This window comes from Scyliorhinus torazame, chromosome 19 (assembly GCF_047496885.1).
Source record: "Scyliorhinus torazame isolate Kashiwa2021f chromosome 19, sScyTor2.1, whole genome shotgun sequence".
Classification (NCBI taxonomy): domain Eukaryota; kingdom Metazoa; phylum Chordata; class Chondrichthyes; order Carcharhiniformes; family Scyliorhinidae; genus Scyliorhinus; species Scyliorhinus torazame.
The window spans coordinates 37,774,987-37,798,496 of NC_092725.1; the positions used below are offsets into that span (position 1 = coordinate 37,774,987).

At 52.6% G+C, this 23,510-nt stretch overlaps 1 protein-coding gene across 4 annotated transcripts in view; it reads right to left on the minus strand.

Annotated features, from left to right (window-relative positions):
• LOC140396088 (lysine-specific demethylase 7B-like) overlaps window positions 1-23,510 on the minus strand; it is a 450,094-nt gene that overhangs the window by 169,024 nt on the left and 257,560 nt on the right. For all 4 annotated transcript variants that reach the window (XM_072484188.1, XM_072484189.1, XM_072484187.1 and 1 more), the window contains one exon: window positions 8,643-8,794. In XM_072484188.1, coding sequence (XP_072340289.1) covers window positions 8,643-8,794 — 152 coding nt within the window. The remainder of the gene's footprint in view (window positions 1-8,642; window positions 8,795-23,510) is intronic.

The following is a 23,510-nucleotide window of genomic DNA, read 5'->3' on the forward strand; positions in this document are numbered from 1 at the left end:
GCGCGGTGGAGGGCGCACCGGGGCAGAGTGCAGGGGAGGGCGCACCGGGGCAGAGTGCGGGTGGAGGGCGCACGGGGCAGAGTGCGGGTGGAGGGCGCACGGGGCAGAGTGCGGGTGGAGGGCGCACCGGGGCAGAGTGCGGGTGGAGGGCGCGCCAGGGCAGAGTGCGGCTGGAGGGCGCAACGGGACAGAGTGCGGGTGGAGAGCGCGCCAGGGCAGAGTGCGGGTGGAGGGCAACCGGGGAAGAGTGCAGGTGGAGAGCGCACCGGGACAGCTCGCGGTGGAGGGCGCACCTGGCAGAGCGCGGTGGAGGGCGCACCGGGGAAGAGTGCGGGTGGTGGGCGCACCGGAGCAGAGTGCGGGTGGAGGGCGCACCGGGGAAGAGTGCGGGTGGAGGCCGCACCGGGGCAGAGTGCGGGTGGAGGGCGCGCTGGGGCAGAGTGCGGGTGGAGGCCGCTCCGGGGCAGAGTGCGGGTGGAGGCCGCACCGGGGCAGAGTGCGGGTGGAGGGCGCACCGGGACAGAGTGCGGGTGGAGAGCGCGCCAGGGCAGAGTGCGGGTGGAGGGCAGAGTGCGGGTGGAGGTGGCGCCGGGGCAGAGTGCGGTGGAGGGCGCACCGTGGCAGTGAGCGGGTAGAGGGCTCACCGGGGCAGTGTGCAGGTGGAGGGCGCACCGGGGCAGAGTGCGGGTGGAGGTGGCGCCGGGGCAGAGTGCGGGTGGAGGGCGCACCGGGGCAGAGTGCGGGTGGAGGGCGCACCGGGGCAGAGTGCGGGTGGAGGGCGCACCGGGGCAGAGTGCGGGTGGAGGGCACACCAGGGCACAGTGCAGGTGGAGGGCACACCTGGGCAGAGTGCGGGTGGAGGGCGCACGGGGCAGAGTGGCGGTGGAGGACGCATCGGGGCAGAGTGCGGTGGAGGGCGCGCCTGGGCAGAGTGCGGGTGGAGGGCGCACGGGGGCAGAGTGGCGGTGGAGGGCGAACCGGGGCAGTGTGGGGGTGGAGGGCGCACCGGGGCAGAGTGGCGGTGGAGGACGCACCGGGGCACAGTGCGGGTGGAGGGCGCACCGGGGCAGTGTGGGGGTGGAGGGCGCGCCGGGGCACAGTGCGGGTGGAGGGCGCACCGGGGCAGTGTGGGGGTGGAGGGCGCACGGGGCACAGTGCGGGTGGAGGGCGCGCCGGGGTAGAGTGCGGGTGGAGGGCGCACAGGGGCACAGTGCGGGTGGAGGGCGCACCGGGGCAGTGTGGGGGCGGAGGGCGCGCCGGGGCACAGTGCGGGTGGAGGGCGCACCGGGGCAGTGTGGGGGCGGAGGGCGCGCCGGGGCACAGTGCGGGTGGAGGGCGCACCGGGGCAGTGTGGGGGTGGAGGGCGCACGGGGCAGAGTGCGGGTGGAGGGCGCACCGGGGCAGAGGGCGGGTGGAGGGCACACCGGGGCAGAGTTCGGGTGGAGGGCGCGCCAGGGCAGAGTGCGGCTGGAGGGCGCAACGGGACAGAGTGCGGGTGGAGAGCGCGCCAGGGCAGAGTGCGGGTGGAGGGCATCCGGGGAAGAGTGCAGGTGGAGAGCGCACCGGGACAGCTCGCGGTGGAGGGCGCACCGGGCAGAGCGCGGTGGAGGGCGCACCGGGGAAGAGTGCGGGTGGAGGGCGCACCTGGACAGAGTGCGGGTGGTGGGCGCACCGGAGCAGAGTGCGGGTGGAGGGCGCACCGGGGAAGAGTGCGGGTGGAGGCCGCGCCGGGGCAGAGTGCGGGTGGAGGGCGCGCTGGGGCAGAGTGCGGGTGGAGGGCGCACCGGGACAGCTCGCGGTGGAGGGCGCGCCTGGGGCAGAGTGCGGGTGGAGGGCGCGCCGGGACAGCGTGCAGTTGGAGGGCGCACCGGGGCAGAGTGCGGGTGGAGGGCGCACCGGGGCAGAGTGCGGGTGGAGGGCACACCAGGGCACAGTGCAGGTGGAGGGCACACCTGGGCAGAGTGCGGGTGGAGGGCGCACCGGGGCAGAGTGCGGGTGGAGGACGCACCGGGGCAGAGTGCGGTGGAGGGCGCGTCAGGGCAGAGTGCGGGTGGAGGGCGCCCGGGGGCAGAGTGGCGGTGGAGGGCGCACCGGGGCAGTGTGGGGGTGGAGGGCGCACCGGGGCAGTGTGGGGGCGGAGGGCGCGCCGGGGCACAGTGCGGGTGGAGGGCGCACCGGGGCAGTGTGGGGGTGGAGGGCGCACCTGGGCAGAGTGCGGGTGGAGGGCGCACTGGGGCAGAGTGCGGGTGAAGGGCGCACCGGGGCAGAGCGCGGGTGGAGGGCGCACCGGGGCAGAGCGCGGGTGGATGGTGCACCGGGGCAGAGCGCGGGTGGTGGGCGCACCAGAGCAGAGTGCGGGTGGAGGGCGCACCGGGGCAGAGTGCGGGTGGAGGGCGCACCTGGGCAGAGTGCGGGTGGAGGGCACACCGGGGCAGATTGCGGGTGGAGGGCACACCGGGGCAGATTGCGGGTGGAGGGCACACCGGGGCAGATTGCGGGTGGAGCGCACACCGGGGCAGATTGCGGGTGGAGCGCACACCGGGGCAGATTGCGGGTGGAGCGCACACCGGGGCAGATTGCGGGTGGAGGGCACACCGGGGCAGAGTGCGGGTGGAGGGCGCACCAGGGCAGAGTGCGGGTGGAGGGCGCACCGGGGCAGAGTGCGGGTGGAGGGCGCACCGGGGCAGAGTGCGGGTGGAGGGCGCACCGGGGCAGAGTGCGGGTGGAGGGCGCACCGGGGCAGAGTGCGGGTGGAGGGCGCACCGGGGCAGAGTGCGGGTGGAGGGCGCACCGGGGCAGAGTGCGGGTGGAGGGCGCACCGGGGCAGAGTGCGGGTGGAGGGCGCACCGGGGCAGAGTGCGGGTGGAGGGCGCACCGGGGCAGAGTGCGGGTGGAGGGCACACCGGGGCAGAGTGCGGGTGGAGGGCACACCGGGGCAGAGTGCGGGTGGAGGGCGCACCGGGGCAGAGTGCGGGTGGAGGGCGCACCGGGGCAGAGTGCGGGTGGAGGGCGCACCGGGGCAGAGTGCGGGTGGAGGGCGCACCGGGGCAGAGTGCGGGTGGAGGGCGCACCGGGGCAGAGTGCGGGTGGAGGGCGCACCGGGGCAGAGTGCGGGTGGAGGGCGCACCGGGGCAGAGTGCGGGTGGAGGGCGCGCCGGGGCAGAGTGCGGGTGGAGGGCGCACCAGGGCAGAGTGCGGGTGGAGGGCGCACCGGGGCAGAGTGCGGGTGGAGGGCGCACCGGGGCAGAGTGCGGGTGGAGGGCGCACCGGGGCAGATTGCGGGTGGAGAGTGCACCGTGGCAGATGAGAACACTGTTGGTTCGAGCAGCTGGAGTGAACTCTCGGGGTGCGTGCCATATGTCATTTAGAAAATTGCCCAGCTAAGTCTAGGCCCCCAAAAACAGGGCAAATCCAATCCTGACTATGATAGCCCCATCTATCCAGTCTCAATCATCGTGAAAATGTAGGAAGCTGTCATTAGCAAGTCGCACTTACTCAGCAACAACCTCCTCGCTGACGTGACGGCTTGGTGGTTTGTCAGGTATCCAGGTTCAATTCCGGCCTTGGGTGATCCAATGTCTGCGTGGGTTTCCTCCGGGTGCTCTGGTTTCCTCCCTCAGTCCAAAGATGCGCAGGTTAGGTGCGTTGACCATGATCAATGCATGGGGTTACAGGGGTAGGGTGGATCAGTGGGCCTAAGTGGGGTGCTTCTTCAGAGAGTTGGTGCAAACGCGATTGGCCTCCTTCTGCACTGTAGGGATTCTATGATGCTCCAGCCCTTCCTCCGAGCATAGACAAAGGGGTTGAACTGGAGGTGAGGTGTGAAATTACATCAAGGAATTGGATGGAGGGAAATTTGTTGAGTGTATTCAGGAGGAATTTCTCATTCAGTATGTGGATGGACCGACTAGAGAGGGGGCAAAACTTGACCTCGTCTTGGGAAATAAGGAAGGGCAAGGGACAGAAGTGCTAGTGAGGGATCACTTTGGGACAAGTGACCATAATTCCATTAGTTTTAAGATAGCTATGGAGAATGATAGGTCTGGCCCAAGAGTTAAAATTCTTAATTGGGGCAAGGCCAATTTTGATGGTATCAGACAGGAACTTGCAGAGGTAGATTGGGGGAGACTATTGGTAGGTAAAGGGACGGCTGGTAAATGGGAGGCTTTTAAAAATGTGTTAACCAGGGTGCAGGGTAAGCACATTCCCTTTAGAGTGAAGGGCAAGGCTGGTAGAAGTAGGGAACCCTGGATGACTCGAGATATTGAGACTCTGGTCAAAAAGAAGAAGGAGGCATATGACGTACATAAGCAACTGGGATCAAGTGGATCCCTTGAAGAGTATAGAGATTGTCGAAATAGAGTTAAGAGGGAAATCAGGAGGGCAAAAAGGGGACATGAAATTGCTTTGGCAAATAATGCAAGGGAGAATCCAAAGAGATTCTACAGATACATAAAGGGGAAAAGAGTAACTAGGGACAGAGTAGGGCCTCTTCAGGATCAACAAGGACATCTATGTGCAGAGCCACAAGAGTTGGGTGAGATCCTGAATGAATATTTCTCATCGTATTCACGGTGGAGAAAGGCATGGATGTTAGGAAACTAAGGGAAATAAATAATGATGTCTTGAGAAGTGTGCATATTACAGAGGAGGAGGTGCTGGAAGTCTTAAAGCGCATCAAGGTAGATAAATCCCCGGGACCTGATGAAATGTATCCCAGGATGTTGTGGGAGGCTAGGGAGGAAATTGCGGGTCCCCTAACCGAGATATTTGAATCATCGGCAGCCACAGGTGAGGTGCCTGAAGATTGGAGAGTGGCGAATGTTGTGCCCTTGTTTAAGAAGGGCAGCAGGGAAAAGCCTGGGAACTACAGACCGGTGAGCCTAACGTCTGTAGTAGGTAAGTTGCTAGAAGGTATTCTGAGAGACAGGATCTACAAGCATTTAGAGAGGCAAGGACTGATTCGGGGCAGTCAGCATGGCTTTGTGCGTGGAAAATCATGTCTCACAAATTTGATTGAGTTTTTTGAGGGAGTGACAAAGAAGGTAGATGAGGGCAGTGCAGTAGACGTTGTCTACATGGACTTTAGCAAAGCCTTTGACAAGGTACCGCATGGTAGGTTGTTGCAGAAGGTTAAAGCTCACGGGATCCAGGGTGAGGTTGCCAATTGGATTCAAAATTGGCTGGACGACAGAAGGCAGAGGGTGGTTGTAGAGGGTTGTTTTTCAAACTGGAGGCCTGTGACCAGTGGTGTGCCTCAGGGATCGGTGCTGGGTCCACTGTTATTTGTGATTTATATTAATGATTTGGATGAGAATTTAGGAGGCATGGTTAGTAGGTTTGCAGATGACACCAAGATTGGTGGCACAGTGGATAGTGAAGAAGGTTATCTAGGATTGCAACGGGATCTTGATCAATTAGGCCAGTGGGCCGACGAATGGCAGATGGAGTTTAATTTAGATAAATGTGAGGTGATGCATTTTGGCAGATCGAATCAGGCCAGGACCTACTCAGTTAATGGTATGGCGTTGGGGAGAGTTATAGAACAAAGAGATCTAGGAGTACAGGTTCATAGCTCCTTGAAGGTGGAGTCGCAGGTGGACAGGGTGGTGAAGAAGGCATTCGGCATGCTTGGTTTAATTGGTCAGAACATTGAATACAGGAGTTGGGACGTCTTGTTGAAGTTGTACAAGACATTGGTACGGCCACACTTGGAATACTGTGTGCAGTTCTGGTCACCCTATTATAGAAAGGATATTATTAAACTAGAAAGAGTGCAGAAAAGATTTACTAGGATGTTGCCGGGACTTGATGGTTTGAGTTATAAGGAGAGGCTGGATAGACTGGGACTTTTTTCCCTGGAGCGTAGGAGGCTTAGGGGTGATCTTATAGAGGTCTATAAAATAATGAGGGGCATAGATAAGGTAGATAGTCAACATCTTTTCCCAAAGGTAGGGGAGTCTAAAACTAGAGGGCATAGGTTTAAGGTGAGAGGGGAGAGATTCAGAAGGGCCCAGAGGGGCAATTTCTTCACTCAGAGGGTAGTGAGTGTCTGGAATGGGCTGTCAGAGGTAGTAGTAGAGGCGGGTACAATTGTGTCTTTTAAAAAGCATTTAGATAGTTACATGGGTAAGATGGGTATAGAGGGTTATGGGCCAAGTGCGGGCAACTGGGACTAGCTTAATGGTAAAAACTGGGCGGCATGGACTGGTTGGGCCGAAGGGCCTGTTTCCATGCTGTAAACTTCTATGATTCTATTCTATTCTAATTGCGAATGGAGCTGAACATTGCACGGTCATGAACGAACATCTTCACTTCTGACCTAACGATGGAAAGAACGTTACTGATGAAGCTGAAGATGGTTGAGTCTAGGACACTACCCTGAGGAACTCCTGCAATTGTATCCCAAGACTGAGATGACTGACCTTCAACAACCACAATTTGTGCCAGGTATGACCAGAGCAAAAGGTTTCACAGAATCCCATTGACTTCAATTTTGCTAGGGGTCCTTGGTGCCGTCAAAAGTCAAATACCTCCTTGAAGTCTCACCTCAGCTCTCCCAGAGTCATCTTTCTAACCACCCAATAACTTGCCCAATCCTTCAATTTCTATACTCAAGTGCATTGAACTTGCTGTAATTCAGAGATTACTACCTTTGAGGTCAGTTTTTTAAGCTTGCCCCCTGGCACTTGGAATTCCATTTAAGGACCTCAACTGCTTCCTCTCTATGTTGTTTGCTCTGACACAAACTATGAGCTGGATTCTCCATTTGGGAGACTTGTGTGCTGATGGCGGTGTGTGAACTGTGGGATTTTACGCCCGAAAAAATGGCGCAAACGTTGCACTGATCCTCTGTGTGGTGGGGGCTAGCAGGCACGCAGCATAGAGCCCCGGATCTGGCGGCGGATATGGCTGGACAATGGCGGGTCCATGGCCGCACATGCGCACGGCAGCGGCCTGCAGCAGCCATGCCGTACAACAGGTGCCGGTCGCGGGCTGTCCCGGCCTGCCACATAATGCACCCCTATGGCCAGGCTCGCCACCCCCGGACCACCCCTCACCAGTGCCCCCAGCCCCTGCCAAAGTCCCCCCGCCCCACGGATCGGTTCCCACCCGGCTGTGGCAGCGCTGGACTCAGTCCGCAGCCACCATGCCGGGTTCCCGAAAAAGAATAGCACACGCGCCCCACACCATCAGGAACTCGGCCCATAAGGAGCGGAGCATCAGGGGGAGGGCCTCATGTAACATCCTGAGGCCCCCCATTCGGCGTGCGGTGTATTCTGCGAGTACGCTGTTTTGGAGGGGACGGAGCATCGCAAAAGCGCCGCCGCCCCCGATTTCGTCGCCATCAGGGATTCCCCTGCCGATTGGCAAACGTGATTTCGGCGTCGGAGACCGGAGAATCCCGCCCCATAACTTATGGCTCCACTCTACCCTCCCCACTTCTGCATCTCTCCACTATGTCCCTCACCCTCACAACATACCACACAGGCCTCATATCAACAACATGGGCAGCACGGTAGCAATGTGGCTTCACAGCGCCAGGGTCCCAGGTTCGATTCCCCGCTGGGTCACTGTCTGTGCAGAGTCTGCACGTTCTCCCCGTGCCTGCGTGGGTTTCCTCCGGGTGCTCCGGTTTCCTTCCATAGTCCCAAGACGTGCAGGTTAGGTGGATTGGCCATGCTAAATTGCCATAAGTGTCCAAAAAAAGGTTATGAGGGGTTATTGGGTTGCGGGGATAGGGTGGGTGTGAGGGCTACAGTGGGTCGGTGCTGACTCGATGGGCCGAATGGCCTCCTTCTGCACTATGTTCTAATAGCAGGTGGCCTGGGTCATAGGTTCGAGAAGCTGATCGTCTTACGGTTTAGCACACTGGGCTAAATAGCTGGCTTTTAAAGCCGACCAAGGCAAGCCAGCAGCGCGGGTTCAATTCCTGTACCAGCCTCCCCGAGCAGGCGCCGAATGTGGCGACTAGGGGCTTTTCACAGTGACTTCATTTGAAGCCTACTTGTGACAATAAGCAATTTTCATTTTCATTACAGCGGATTAGATTTCACAGATTAGCAAGAAGGCAGAACTGCCGAACTGTCCCCAACCATCAAATCCCCATCATGTGTTTCTAAACATTGTGATAGCCATACTGAAGTTCTTTGCATCACAATATGAGTCTTTAGGTTACACTGCTTCAAGGTGTTGTTAGCTTCACTGTTAGTGAATGCTGGTGTGAGCATCCCATACTCAGAAGAGGATTCTTGCACACCCCTTCTCTTTCAATCGTTCCAGATGGCTATGTACTTGCTAATCTGAACTCTGTCCAGGTGAGAGATAGCCACCTTCTGGAACCTATGATCCAGGAAACATTCAGCCATCATATGCCCTGCAGTGAATGTCCAGAATGTGCTTTACAATTCCCTTTTAAAAGATCGACTTGAATCTGCTTTCACCACCATTCCAATACAGTGCATTCCAGATCATTATAATGCGTTGCAGAAAATATTTCTCATCTCCGCACTGGTTCTTGTGTTATTATCTATTTTATCAAATCTCCATCAAATCTTTCATCGACCTTCTCTGCTTGTACGAGGACAATCTCAGTTCTCTAGTCTCTCTGCATAATTGAAGTCCTGCATTCTTTTCCTTACCTCTCAACCATGGCATCCTTCTTGCAACGCTTCAGGCTTGTCCTGGGCTTATCCATAACTTGTTGAGATCTCTCAGTCTCCGACGCCATCATCAACCCGTTCTTCTCATTACCACCTGACTGGCAGGATACCTCATGCTGAGCTTCCGCTCTCTGCAATGAAAATTTGCATTCGCATGAAAGACACTAAAGAACTGAGAATCCTCGTGTTATGCAGCAAAGCAAATTTGTCAAAAATAACTTGTATTTATAGAACACCATGAATGTGGTAACGATCCCATAATGTTTCAGATAGCACTTTCTGCTGCCAACCAGGGAACAGGCTATGCTACACCTGGTACTGTGCAATGAATCATGGAATCATAGAATTGACACTGCAAGGACTTCCCGTGGCGGCCATGGAGGAGTAGGTCGCACATTTGATAGCTCCTGCCTATGACGGACTTTTGGACCTTTTTCTCCTATTTTCTCCGGATTTTACTGGATGAATCGGTGAAGAGTGAGACAGTGAGGAGAAATCCCCCTCCAGTGAACAAACAAAGAACAAAGAAAAGTACAGCACAGGAACAGGCCCTTCGGCCCTCCAAGCCTGTGCCGACCATGCTGCCCGTCTAAACTAAAACCTTCTGCACTTCCGGGGTCCGTATCCCTCTATTCCCATCCTTTTTTTTTTAAATATATTTTATTCAAAATTTTTGGCCAACCATAACAGTACATTGTGTATCTTTTACACAGTAATATAACAATATAAATAACAATGGCCATTTTTTAAAAACAAAAAATAAATAATATATAAACATCAAAATTAAAAAACAAAACTAAATGGCAGCTGCCTTGTCCCAAATAAATACTCTCCAAAAATACAATTCAGCAGTCCAGTATACAATTACCTATAACAACAACCTATACATATTATACTTATACACTAACCTCCCTGAGAGTCCTACTGGTTCCTTCCCCCCCCCCCCCCCCCCCCTGGGTTGCTGCTGCTGTCTTCTTCTTTTCCATTCCCTCTATCTTTCTGTGAGGTATTCGACGAACGGTTGCCACCGCCTGGTGAACCCTTGAGCCGATCCCCTTAGGACGAACTTAATCCGTTCCAGCTTTATAAACACTGCCATGTCATTTATCCAGGTCTCCACACCCGGGGGCTTGGCTTCCTTCCACATCAACAGTATCCTGCGCCGGGCTACTAGGGACCTCTATTCCCATCCTATTCATGTATTTGTCAAGATACCCCTTAAAAGTCACTATCGTCCCTGCTTCCACCACTTCCTCCGGCAGCGAGTTCCAGGCACCCATTACCCTCTGAGTAAAAAAAACTTGCCTCGTACATCTCCTCTAAACTTTGCCCATCGCACCTATGCCCCCTAGTAATTGACCCCTCTACCCTGGGGGAAAAGTCTCTGACTATCCACTCTGTCTATGCCCCTCATAATTTTGTGGACCTCTATCAGGTCGCCCCTCATTCTCCGTCATTCCAGTGAGAACAAACAGAGTTTATTCAACCTCTCCTCATAGCTAATGCCCTCCATACCAGGCAACATCCTGGTAAATCTCTTCTGCACCCTCTCTAAAGCCTCCACATCTTTCTGGTAGTGTGGCGACCAGAATTGAACACTATACTCCAAGTGTGGCCTAACTAAGGTTCTATACAGCTGCAACATGACTTGCCAATTTTTATACTCAATGCCCCGGCCAATGAAGGCAAGCATGCCTTATGCCTTCTTGACTACCTTCTCCACCTGTGTTGCCCCTTTCAGTGACCTGTGGACCTGTACACCCAGATCTCTCTGACTGTCAATACTCTTGAGGGTTCTACCATTCACTGTATATTCCCTACCTGCATTAGACCTTCCAAAATGCATTACCTCACATTTGTCCAGATTAAACTCCATCTGCCATCTCTCCGCCCAAGACTCCAAATGGTCTAAATCCTGCTGTACCCTCTGACAATCCTCATCGCTATCCGCAATTCCACCAACCTTTGTGTCGTCTGCAAACTTACTAATCAGATCAGTTACATTTTCCTCCAAATCATTTATATATACTACAAACAGCAAAGGTCCCAGCACTGATCCCTGCGGAACACCACTGGTCACAGCCCTCCGATCAGTGTGTGGAGAATTGGACCAAAGGTGGCCGTGTACGAAGACAAAGTTCTACAAGAAAGACGCAAGCAGAGCTGGCAAAGCATGGCGGAGAAGCAGGGCCGCAGGGAGATGGCACAGTGGTCGACAGAGCAGCTGGTGAAATTTTTTGAAGATTGCTTCGCCAAGCTTAAGATGGACACGCTGGACCCAATCAAGGCTTTGATTGATCAGGTGGTGCAGAATCAAGAAATCCACGACGTGCGATCCAGGAGGTGGAGAAAAACGTGTCCGAGTACGAGGAATACCTAACCGTGCTGGAGACCAAGTTGGAGATGATGAATGACCGCCAAAAAAGAATGCAGAAGAAGCTGGAGGACTTGGAGAACAGGTCCAGGAGGCAGAACCTGAGAATCATCGGCCTCCCTGAGGGCAGTGAGAGATCGGATGCGAGGCCTATGTGACGAATATGCTGAAGATGTTGATGGGGGCCGAGCCGTTCCCTCGGCCCCTGGAAATGGATAGAGCGCACAAAGCCCTCGCGAAGAAGCCCCAAGTGAACGAGCCGCCGAGGGCAATGGTGGTACATATGCACCGATTCATGGACAAGGAACACGTCCTGCGGAGGGCCAAGAAAGAACGGTGCAGCAGGTGGGAGAATTGTGAGCTGCGCATTTATCAAGAACTGGGCGTGGATTTGGCCAAGAGGTTAGCCGGGTTCAATTGGGCAAAATCGGCCCTCTTTAAGAAGGGGGTGAAGTTCGGGATGTTGTACCCAGCGTGTCTGTGGGTCACATACGAGGACCGGGAATTTTACTTCGAAAACCAAACGATGCATTGACTTTCATCAGGGAAAAAAGACTGGATGTGAACTAAAGACACTGAATACTTGGGGGAGAGTACTGCAATGGCGGTTTGTTGACAATCACTTTTGTGCTGATTTGAATAAGTAGCGTTATGTGCAATAAGGGGCTGTTTCGATGGCTAAAGTTAACTTTGTCTTACTGGGAGCTGGTGAGGGGGGGGGGTTGTTTTTTCTGTGGTTGTTTTGCCACTGTTTTTTCTGCTGTTTGTTTACTGGTCAATGTGATGCTTTGAATATGTATAGTACGAAGTCTTACAACACCAGGTTAAAGTCCAACAGGTTTGTTTCGATGTCACTAGTTTTCGGAGCGCTGCTCCTTCCTCAGGTGGAGCCCAAGTTGTGGGGGGGGGGGGGGGGGGAAGAGGTGAGAGAACAATGGGCAGACAGTCTGTTTGGGGCCATCAGGGAGCTGATCAGGTCAGCTAGGTAAGCTGACTCACGGAAGCACAGTGGGGGGCGAGCAGGTTGAGCTTGATATGGAGGGTTGGGTTTCTGGTGCTGTTACCAAGGGGGAGGAGCTGCTTTGCTGACAGGAGAGGAACTGTTACCAGGGGACAAATGGGAGGCCGGGGACGGAGGATTCCCGAGGGAGCCCTTCGAGGAGGCCGGGGACGCGAGCTGGTGGCTGGCCTAAAAGGGTTGATGGCTAGTCGACTGGGGGGGAACGGCAGGAAGTCCCCCGACCAGGCTGATGACATGGAACATTAGAGGGCTGATCAAGATGGCTTACGTGTTCGCGCATTTGAGGGGGCTGAAGGCAGACGTGGCAATGTTACAAGAGACACACCTAAAGGTTATAGACCAGACTAGATTGAGAAAGGGGTGGGTTGGCCAAGTATTCCACTCAGGGCTGGACTCAAAGACCAGGGGGGTAGCGATTTTAATCAATAAACAGGTGGCATTCGAGGCAGGGAGAATCGTGTCAGACACGGGGGGCAGATACATAATGGTGAGTGGAAAGCTAGAAGGGGTGCGGGTGGTACTCGTGAACGTACATGCTCCGAATTGGGACGATGTGGAGTTTATGAGGCGGGTGTTAGGTAAAATGCCAGACATGGAGTCACATAACTTGATCATGGGGGGAGATTTTAATACAGTCATTGATCCGGAATTGGACCGGTCAAAATCCAGGACCGGGAGGATGCCTGTAGAGGCGGGAATATGGTCCTGGACCCAGTGGGGGTGAATAAGGTGTTTAAGGACTTTTACAGCAAATTATATGAGTCAGAGCTCCCGGCTGGGTTGGAGGGGATGAGGCAGTTTTTGGGTCAGTTGTGGTTCCCGAGGGTGGATGAGGGTCTGATGGAAGGGCTGAGAGCCCCAATTGAAATTGAGGAAATAATGGAGGGGCTGGAGGGCATGCATTCGGGCAAGGCCTCAGGGCCGGATGGCTACCCGGTGGAATTCTATAATAAGTTTTCGGAGATATTGAGCCCACTGCTGGTGAGGACAGTAAATGAAGCAACAGAAAAGGGAGTCCTTCCCCCAACAATGTTGCAGGCCTTGATTTCATCGATCCTGAAACGGGAGAAGAATCTGGAGCAATGCGGGTCATACAGGCCAATTTCTGTACTGAATGTAGATGCCAAACTGCTGGCTAAGATATTGGCCACAGGGGTAGAGGATTGTGTCTCGGGGGTGATAGGGGAAGGCCAGACGAGATTTGTAAAGGGCAGGCAACTGAAGGCCAATGTTTGAAGCCTTTTAAACAATGCCCTCAGAAGGAGAGGAGATGGAAATGGTGGTTGCGATGGATGCAGAGAAGACTTTTGATTGGGTGGAGTGGGATTACTTATGGGAGGTGCTGGGAAGGTTTGGGTTTGGTGAGGGCTTCACTGACTGGGTGCGGTTGCTCTATCAGGCACCAGTAGCGAGTGTGCGACGAACCGGTTGAGGTCGGGGTATTTTAAACTACACCGAGGGACGAGACAAGGGTGTTCCCTCTCCCCGTTACTGTTTGCTCTGGCCATAGAGCCACTGGCCATGGCGTTAAGAACCTCTCGGAACTGGAAAGGGCTGGTTCAGGGGACGTGGAGCACCATGTCTCACTTTACGCAGATGACCTTGTAGCCACCTGGGGTGGCCACTTCCCGACTTAAAATGGAGATCCACGAAGGCTGCAGGGAAATTCAGCCAACACAGGCAAAAACCAGCAAGTGCAGAAATCCTGTGTATTAGAACTTGCAAAAGCCCAGACAGCACTGAAACCAGCAGTCATCTGCATATTAATGAGCGATCCCCGGGAACAATCAAAACATTTAAGGAGAATAAGGCCAAGCCAGACTCCTCAGCGCCAGCAGGAGCCAAGACAAAGGAAGGAAAAACGGACACTCAGGGACCGCCCAGCGATCAGGGAACAGCTCCAGTATTGGAGAAATCGATCCAAGTGATCGGAACGTAGTCCAATCACTTGGAGCCAGGTACGGGGTCCGCCCCGAACGGCGGGAAGCCCCTGGGGACTATAAAGTTCAAATTGTTCTTCTTGGCAGGGTCACTCAGCAGCAAATCAACCCTCAAGAGTGAACTGCCCAAGCTGCCGCATCAACCAAGTAAGTCTCCAGTCAACGCACGCTACGAGATAGGCGCTCCTAGCTACCAGTCCATACCAGCTTTTGAATCCTGGTTCATAGAACAAATAAAAGAGGACTTTAAGAGATGGGAAATGCTCCCGCTATCACTGGCGGGGAGGGTACAGACCGTGAAAATGACGGTTCTCCCCAGATTTCTGTTTGTCTTTCAGTGCCTCCCCATCTTCATCCAGAGGGCCATTTTTAAACGGGTAAATAAGGTTATTTCCGGCTGTGTGTGGGCGGGTAAAATCCGTGAGTGAAGAAAGTGTTGCTGGAGTGCAGTGTGGAGACGGCGTCATGTAAAGACACAAGTTTGGGAGCACTGATAACGGCACCTCTTCCGTTCTCGCCGGCCCGATACTCCACAAGTCCGGTGGTGGTGGCAGATCTGAGAATCTGGGGGCAGTGGAGGAGATATGAGAGTGGAGGGAGCATCAGTTTGGACCCCGATCTATAATAATCAGCAGTTTGTACCGGGTAGGCTGGATGGTGGGTTCCGGAGATGGCAAAGGGCAGGAATTAGGAAGATGGGGGATCTATTTATAGATGGGAGTTTCCCCAGATTGAAAGCCTTGGAGGATAAATTTGATTTGCCAGCAGGGAATGGGTTTAGGTGTCTGCAGGTTCTTCTTGAAAAGGCAGGTTCCGGCCTTCCCGCTGCTGCCGCCGTGAGTGATACAGGACAGAGTAGTCTCCAGTACATGGGTGGGAGAGGGGAAGGTATCAGATATCTACCAGGAACTTTTGGAATCGGAGGAAACACCAGTGGAGGAGCTCAAGCACAAGTGGGAAGACGAGCTAGGGGGAGAGATAAAGGCGGGTCTGTGGGTGGATGCCCCGAGCAGGGTTAATACATCCTCATGTGGCAAGTTCAAGGTAGTCCAACGGGCACACATAACGGTGGCCAGGATAGGCAAGTTTTTCGGGGTAGAGGACAGGTGTGTGAGGTGCGCAGGAAGCCCAGAAAATCATGTCCACATGTTTTAGGCATGCCCGAAGCTTAGAGGGTTTTGGCAGAGTTTCACTAAGGCTATGTCCACGGTACTCAAAACATGGGTGGTGCCTGGTCCACAGGTGGCAAGCTTTGGAGCGTTGGAAAAGCTGGGAGTCCAGGGGGCGAAAGAGGCCGACGTCTTGGCCTTTGCCTCCCTGGTAGCCCGGAGATGGATCTTAATAATGTGGAGTGACTTGAAGCCCCCGAGTGCAGAGACCTGGGTTAGTGACATGGCTGGGTTTCTCAGTCTCGAGAAAATAAAGTTCTGCCCCTGAGGTGGCAGCCGTTCTTCAACTTAAAGCAGAGCTAGCAAATGAGGTTAAAGGAGAGATCAATTGATTCAGTTGCAGACATTAAAGGGGATATTTCAGAATACAAAGGATAGATACATTCCAACAAGAAAAAAAAATTCCAAGGAGAGGGCCCACCATCTGTGATTGACCAAATTGGTATCGAACTTAATGAAAAATCATGGGCTGGATTCTCAGATTCTGGGGTTATGTCCCCACGCCGAGTTCCCAACTGATGAGACCACAGGCGACCGACGCTGTCGGGAACTCGGCCGGTCTTGGGCGGAGTATCGGGGGGGCAGGCCGTAGGCAATGTCCTGAGACCGTCGGTACGTGGTGCGGCATACTGGGAGAGTATGACGCTTTGGAGTACGGCAGCATCTCGAAAGCGCGCCGCCCCCGATTTGGTCGGCAACTGTGATTCTCCGGTCAATCGCCAATCGCGATTTCAGCGGCTGGAAAATCAGCCCCATATAATTGCACACAGACATGTGATAGGTCAGAAGATTAAGAAAAATATAAAGAGCAGCAAAGAATGATTACAGATTAATTCAGTAAAAATTAAGTAAAAAAAAGGCTGCAGGGTTGCTGGGAGAGGTGAGTGCATATTTAAAAGAGACTTCAGTTCCTGGAGCAGGCCACAGGCGGCAGGGTTGCTGGGAGAGGTGAGTGCATATTAAAAAGTGCTCAGTTTACAGGTCGAGTGGCAGTTGGAGACTTCACTTCCTGGAGCGGGCCTATTGGCTCATTGGAAATCAGGCAGGGTACAAAAGGTGTGGCAGGAGTGCCTGTATTCACGGAGTGCTGATTCTGATTGGAACAGAGTGCACCTGAGTTTAGGCGAGTGACTGAGTTCGGGTGAGTGGCGAGAGAGGGCTGTTTTTTTTGTTGGTGTTCGGGTTTATCCTTGAGGTTCTATTAAAAAATTTTTTTTAAATTAATTAACTAGTTGAATATGGCTGGACAGGTGATGTGCTGTTGCTGTATGATGATGGAACTGGTGGATCAGTGACCACATCTGCAGCAAGTGTTGGCTGCTCAAGGAACTTCGGCTCAGAATTGATGAGCTGGAGACCAAGCTGCACACACTGCGACACATCAGGGAGGGGGAACATTACCTGGACGCTTTGTTTCAGGAGGCAGTCACACCCGGTAGAATAAGTACTGTTAATTCGGGCAGTGGTCAGGGACAGAGTGGTGTGACTGCAAGGGAGGCAGGTAGGGGGATCCTGAGTTTAGGAGTTGAGGAGCCTCAGCCCTTGACCAACAGGTATGAGGTACTTGCTCCATGTGTGGATGAGGAAGAGGGCTGTAGGGAGGATGCGTTGATTGACCACTGCACCGTGGTACAGGAAGCCATTCAAGAGAGGGGGAGCAAAAAGACAAGTGGTAGTTGTAGGGGATTCTATAAGTAGGGGGATTGATGGCATCCTTTGTAAGACAGATTATGAGTCCCACATGGTATGTTGCCTGCCCGGTGCCAGGGTGAGGGACATCTCTGATCGGCTTGAAAGGATTTTGGAGAGGGAGGGGGAGGATCCAGTTGTTGTGGTCCACGTTGGGACTAACAACATAGGTAAGACTAGGAAAGAGGACCTGTTTGGGGATTATCAAACACTAGGGACTAAATTAAAGAACAGGTCCTCCGGGGTTATAATCTCTGGATTACTACCCGAGCCACGTGCCAATTGGCATAGGGTTGAGAAAATTAGGGAAGTTAACACGTGGCTAAAGGAGTGGTGCGGGAAAGAGGGATTCCATTTCATGGGGCATTGGCATCAGTACTGGGGCAGGAGGGACCTGTACCGTTGGGACGGTCTTCACCTGAACCATTCTGGGACCAGTGTTCTAGCGAATAGGATAAATAGGTTGGTCACAAGGACTTTAAAATTTTTGGGGGAAGGGAAGCAAGTTGGGGGGAAGGGAAGGGTAAAGTTATGGACAGTATAATGGTTAATGGAGAGCAAGGCAGCAGGGAGGCCTGTAGTTAAACCCCCAACATTGTGACTGCACCCTTCTTATTCCTGATCTCCACCCATATAGCCTCACTGCCCTCTGAGGTGTCCTCCCGCAGTACAGCTGTGATATTCTCCCTAACCAGTAGCGCAACTCCACCACCCCTTTTACATCCCCCTCTATCCCGCCTGAAACATCTAAATCCTGGAACGTTTAGCTGCCAATCCTGCCCTTCCCTCAACCAGGTCTCTGTAATGGCAACAACATCATAGTTCCAAGTACTAATCCAAGCTCTAAGTTAATCTGCCTTACCCGTAATACTTCTTGCATTAAAAAATATGCACTTCAGGCCACCAGACCCGCTGTGTTCAGCAACTTATCCCCGTCAACTCTGCCTCAGAGCCCCACTGTCCCTATTCCCTAGTTCTCCCTCAATGCTCTCACCTTCTGACCTATTGCTCCCGGGCCCACCCCCCTGCCATACTAGTTTAAACCCTCCCGTGTGACACTAGCAAACCTCGCGGCCAGGATATTTATGCCTCTCCAGTTTAGATGCAACCCGTCCTTCTTACATAGGTCACACCTGCCCCGGAAGAGCTCCCAGTGGTCCAGATAACGGAAACCCTCCCTCCTACACCAACTGTTTAGCCACGTGTTTAGCTGCTCTATCTTCCTTGTGCATGTAGTCAGAAGAAATAGGCGAGGCATTGACTGAATACTTTTCTTCAGTGTTCACCAAGGAGGGAGGCCATGTTTTTGAGGATGAGAGTGTGATTCAGGCGGGTAGGCTGGAGGAAGTAGATGTTCTGAGGAAGGATGTATTAGCAATTTTGAAAAACCTGAGGGTCGACAAGTCCCCTGGGCCAGATGGGATATATCCAAGGATTCTTTGGGAGGCAAAGGATGAGATTGCAGAGCCTTTGGCTTTGATCTTTGGGTCCTCACTGTCCATGGCGATAGTGCCAGAGGACTGGAGAGTGGTGAATGCTGTTCCTCTGTTCAAGAAAGGGAACAGGAATGACCCTGGTAATTATAGGCCAGTTAGTCTTACTTCGGTGGTCGGTAAGTTCATGGAAAAGGTCCTGAAGGATAAGATTTATGATATTTGGAAGATGCAGCTTAATCCAGGATAGTCAACAAGGATTTGTGAAGGGTAAGTCTTGCCTCACAAATTTGATTGAATTCTTTGAGGAGGTAACTAAGTCTGTAGATGAAGCTAGAGCAGTTGATGTTGTATACATGGATTTTAGTAAGGCGTTAGATAAGGTTCCCCATGGTCGGCTCACGAAGAAAGTAAGGAGGTGTGGGATAGAGGAAAATGTGGCCAATTGGATAAGTAACTGGCTATCACATAGGTGATGGTGGATGGAAAATTTTCAGACTGGAGACCAGTTACCAGCGGTGTACCACAGGGATCAGTCCTGGGTCCTCTGCTATTTGTGATTTTTATCAATGACTTGGAGGAGGGGGCTGAAAGGTGAGTCAGTAAATTTGCTGATGACACCAATATTGGTGGAGTAGTGGATGAGGTGGAGGGCTGTTGTAGGCTGCAAAGAGACATTGATAGGATGCAGAGCTGGGCCGAAAAATGGCAGATGGAGTTTAACCCTGATAAGTGCGAGGTAATTCATTTTGGTAGAAAAAGTTTGAATGCGGATTACAGGGTCAACGGCAGGGTTCTGAGGAATGTGAGGGACAGAGAGATCTTGGGGTTCATGTCCGCAGATCTCCGAAGGTTGCGACTCAAGTGGATAGAGCCATGAAGAAGGCTTATAGTGTGTTAGCGTTTATTAACAGTTTAAGAGCCACGGGGTTATGCTGCAACTATACATGACCCTGGTGAGACCACATTTGGAGTATTGTGTGCAGTTCTGGTCACCTCACTATAGGAAGGATGTGGAAGCATTGAAAAGGGTGCAAAGGAGATTTACCAGGATGCTGCCTGGTTTGCAGGATAGGTCTTATGAGGAAAGGTTGAGGGAGCTAGGGCTTTTCTCTTTGGAGCGGAGGAGGATGAGAGGTGTCTTAATAGAGGTTGAAAAGATAATGAGGGGGATAGATAGAGCGGACGTTCAAAGACTACTTCCTCGGGTGGATGTAGTTGTTACAAGACGGCATAACTATAAGATTCAGGGTGGGAGATATAGGAGGGATATCCGAGGTAGGTTCTTTACTCAGAGAGTGGTTCAGGTGTGGAATGGACTGCCTGCTGTGATAGTGGAGTCGGACACTTTAGGAACTTTCAAGCGGTTATTGGATAGGCACATAGAGCACACCAGAATGACAGGGAGTGGGATCGCTTGATCTTGGTTTCGGACAATGCTCGGCACAACATTGAGGGCCAAATGGCCTGTTCTGTGCTGTACTGTTCTATTTTCTATGTTTCTGGGCTTGCCGGTATAAGTTCGCCTTCACGTTCCAAGGCCAACAATTTACTTGGACGGTGTCGCCCACAAGGTTTCCACAATTCTCCATCCATTTGACACAGGCAACCAGCTACCCACCGAGATTGCCTAGTGCAGTATGTGGATGACCTGCTACTACAGACCGACACCAGAGAGGAACATGTGGCTCTGCTAGCCAAACTGCTAGCACTGCTTCACTCTATTGGTTGCAAGGTCAATCCAAAGAAGGCACAAGAAATGAAGACAAAAGTACGTTATTTAGGGACAATCATCACCCATGGAAAGAGGAAAATAGAGCAGAAACGGATTGACATCATTCTACAACTGCCTCTGCCCTGTAATGTGAGTGCACTCCGCTCATCTTTAGGAAGGTGACTGAACAGGTAGACGAGGGTAGAGCAGTTGATGTGGTGTATATGGATTTCAGCAAAGCGTTTGATAAGGTTCCCCACGGTAGGCTATTGCAGAAAATACGGAGGCTGGGGATTGAGGGTGATTTAGAGATGTGGATCAGAAATTGGCTAGCTGAAAGAAGACAGAGGGTGGTGGTTGATGGGAAATGTTCAGAATGGAGTACAGTCACAAGTGGAGTACCACAAGGATCTGTTCTGGGGCCGTTGCTGTTTGTCATTTTTATCAATGACCTAGAGGAAGGCGCAGAAGGGTGGGTGAGTAAATTTGCAGACGATACTAAAGTCGGTGGTGTTGTCGATAGTGTGGAAGGATGTAGCAGGTTACAGAGGGATATAGATAAGCTGCAGAGCTGGGCTGAGAGGTGGCAAATGGAGTTTAATGTAGAGAAGTGTGAGGTGATTCACTTTGGAAGGAATAACAGGAATGCGGAATATTTGGCTAATGGTAAAGTTCTTGAAAGTGTGGATGAGCAGAGGGATCTAGGTGTCCATGTACATAGATCCCTGAAAGTTGCCACCCAGGTTGATAGGGTTGTGAAGAAGGCCTATGGAGTGTTGGCCTTTATTGGTAGAGGGATTGAGTTCCGGAGTCGGGAGGTCATGTTGCAGCTGTACAGAACTCTGGTACGGCCGCATTTGGAGTATTGCGTACAGTTCTGGTCACCGCATTGTAGGAAGGACGTGGAGGCTTTGGAGCGGGTGCAGAGGAGATTTACCAGGATGTTGCCTGGTATGGAGGGAAAATCTTATGAGGAAAGGCTGATGGACTTGAGGTTGTTTTCGTTGGAGAGAAGAAGGTTAAGAGGAGACTTAATAGAGGCATACAAAATGATCAGGGGGTTGGATAGGGTGGACAGTGAGAGCCTTCTCCCGCGGATGGAAATGGCTGGCACGAGGGGACATAGCTTTAAACTGAGGGGTAATAGATATAGGACAGAGGTCAGAGGTAGGTTCTTTACACAAAGAGTAGTGAGGCCGTGGAATGCCCTACCTGCTACAGTAGTGAACTCGCCAACATTGAGGGCATTTAAACGTTTATTGGATAAACATATAGATGATAATGGCATAGTGTAGGTTAGATGGCTTTTGTTTCGGTGCAACATCGTGGGCCGAAGGGCCTGTACTGCGCTGTATTGTTCTATGTTCTATGTTCTATGTGTGGGGTATTGTAGGAACCACATTGACGGATTTGCCACTAAAGCCACCCCACTCTCAGAACTCTTGAAAAAGAATGCCCCTGGAAATGGGCTCCAGAGCATACAGATTCACCCTAGCCTCCTCCACCATGTGCACCCTAGCCACAGTCCCTGCTTTACAAGTTACAGACCCTGACTTGCCATATGCCATAGAGGTAGAAGCCACTGATCAGACCATTTCAGCTGTACTCCTGCAGGTGCGACATGACCAATTAGCATAAGCCTCCAGAGTGTTAGACTCCGTAGAACAGGGTTTTACTGGTTGTGAGCGACACCTGCTTGCAGCCTTTTGGGCAGTCCAGTACTTCGCCGACATTACGGGATTCAACCCGATTACAATTCTCACAAAACACACCCCGACCCAGCTTCGCTTAGATGGGCGACTAAGGGACGGTTCGGTTAGCCAGATTCGAGCAGCGCGCTGGACACTACTACTGCTGGGCGGGGCCATCTCTGTAACAGGCACTAAGGTCCACACATTTTTGGCACACAATCTACATTATGGAGGAACCCTACACGAGTGCCAGATAGTAACAGCCAAACACCCCACCGGACGCTTCATTCCCAGGTCACTACAGCCACGGGCAGGCAGCAAGAAAGCAGATCCCAAACAATCAAGGGGCACATTCAAAATTTATGTAGATGGCTCCTCCACTGCTGAGGATGGGAATAGGATAACTGGATGCGGTATATACATCGAGGATTCACAGGGACTCCCACGAGAAGAAGTAGCTCTCACACTGCCAGGACACCTAGGAGCCCAGGACGTTAGCACTTTTCTCTCCCTACAGATGCTGCCAGACCTGCTGAGATTTTCCAGCATTTTCTCTTTGGTTTCAGATTCTAACATCCGTAGCAATTTGCTTTTTTATAAGAGCCCAGGCTGCTGCATTTGCAGCTATAGCTGATGTAGTTGCCCACCTGGAGTCTTTTCCAATGCCGTTTAAGAAATGTTTTTGTCTTATCACATGGCTTCAGTGATGTCATTGTGTGGGTGGAGCTGGGCTGTGGCTCTGGGTTATTACTTTCATTTTTGAGTTGGGAGCTGGGCTGTGGCTCAGTTTTACTTTCGCTTTGAGTTTGACCTGGTTTTGTATTGCAAGGTTGGAAAGAAGTGTCTCTCTATCTTCATTTTAAAAGATGTTTCCAGACTGCTTGATAACTTGAAAAGAAATAATTGCTTTCTGGAAGGAATTCAAACCTGCTGTTTTGGAAAGGAAACAATGGCATCCAGACCAGGTCATGTGTACTGTGTTCTGGGCCACACCTTTCAAAAGACGTTTCAGGTTTATGGGATCTTGTTATTAAATTAGAACAGTCAAAGTGGGGAATTTATTAAGGGTGATACATCACAGCGGGCTAATTTAGGGGCTAATTTGGATGCCATTTACGGTAGCGAGGGATAGGTTTAGGTATTTGGGGATTCAGATAGCGAGGGAATGGATGGGGCTCCATAAGTGGAACTTAACGAAACTGGTGGAGGAGGCTAGGGAGGATCTTAAGTGGTGGGATACACTGCACTTAACGCTGGAGGGCAGGGTTCAAGTGGTGAAAATGAATATTCTGCCAAGGTTCTTGTTTATCTTTCATGTTCTCCCGATCTTTATACCAAAGGCCTTTTTTCGGAAAGGGGGACACGATCATTTCGGACTTTGAATGGGCGGGGAACGTGCCAAGGATGGGGTGCACCGTGCTACAGAGGCAGAGGCAGCAGGGGGGTTGGCGTTGCCGAACTTGCTTCATTATCATTGGGTGGCAAATGTGGACAAGGAGGGGCGGCGGTATATAAAACAAAAAAGAGTGGCTAAGGTAAATATTGGTCCTTTAGAAGATGAGAAGGGAGATTTAATAGTGGGAAATGAGGAAATGGCTGAGGAACTGAACAGGTTTTTTGGGTCGGTCTTCACAGTGGAAGACGTAAATAACATGCCAGTGACTGATGGAAATGAGGCTATGACAGGTGAGGACCTTGAGAGGATTGTTATCACCAAGGAGGGAGTGATGGGCAAGCTAATGGGGCTAAAGGTAGACAAGTCTCCTGGACCTGATGGAATGCATCCCAGAGTGCTAAAAGAGATGGCTAGGGAAAT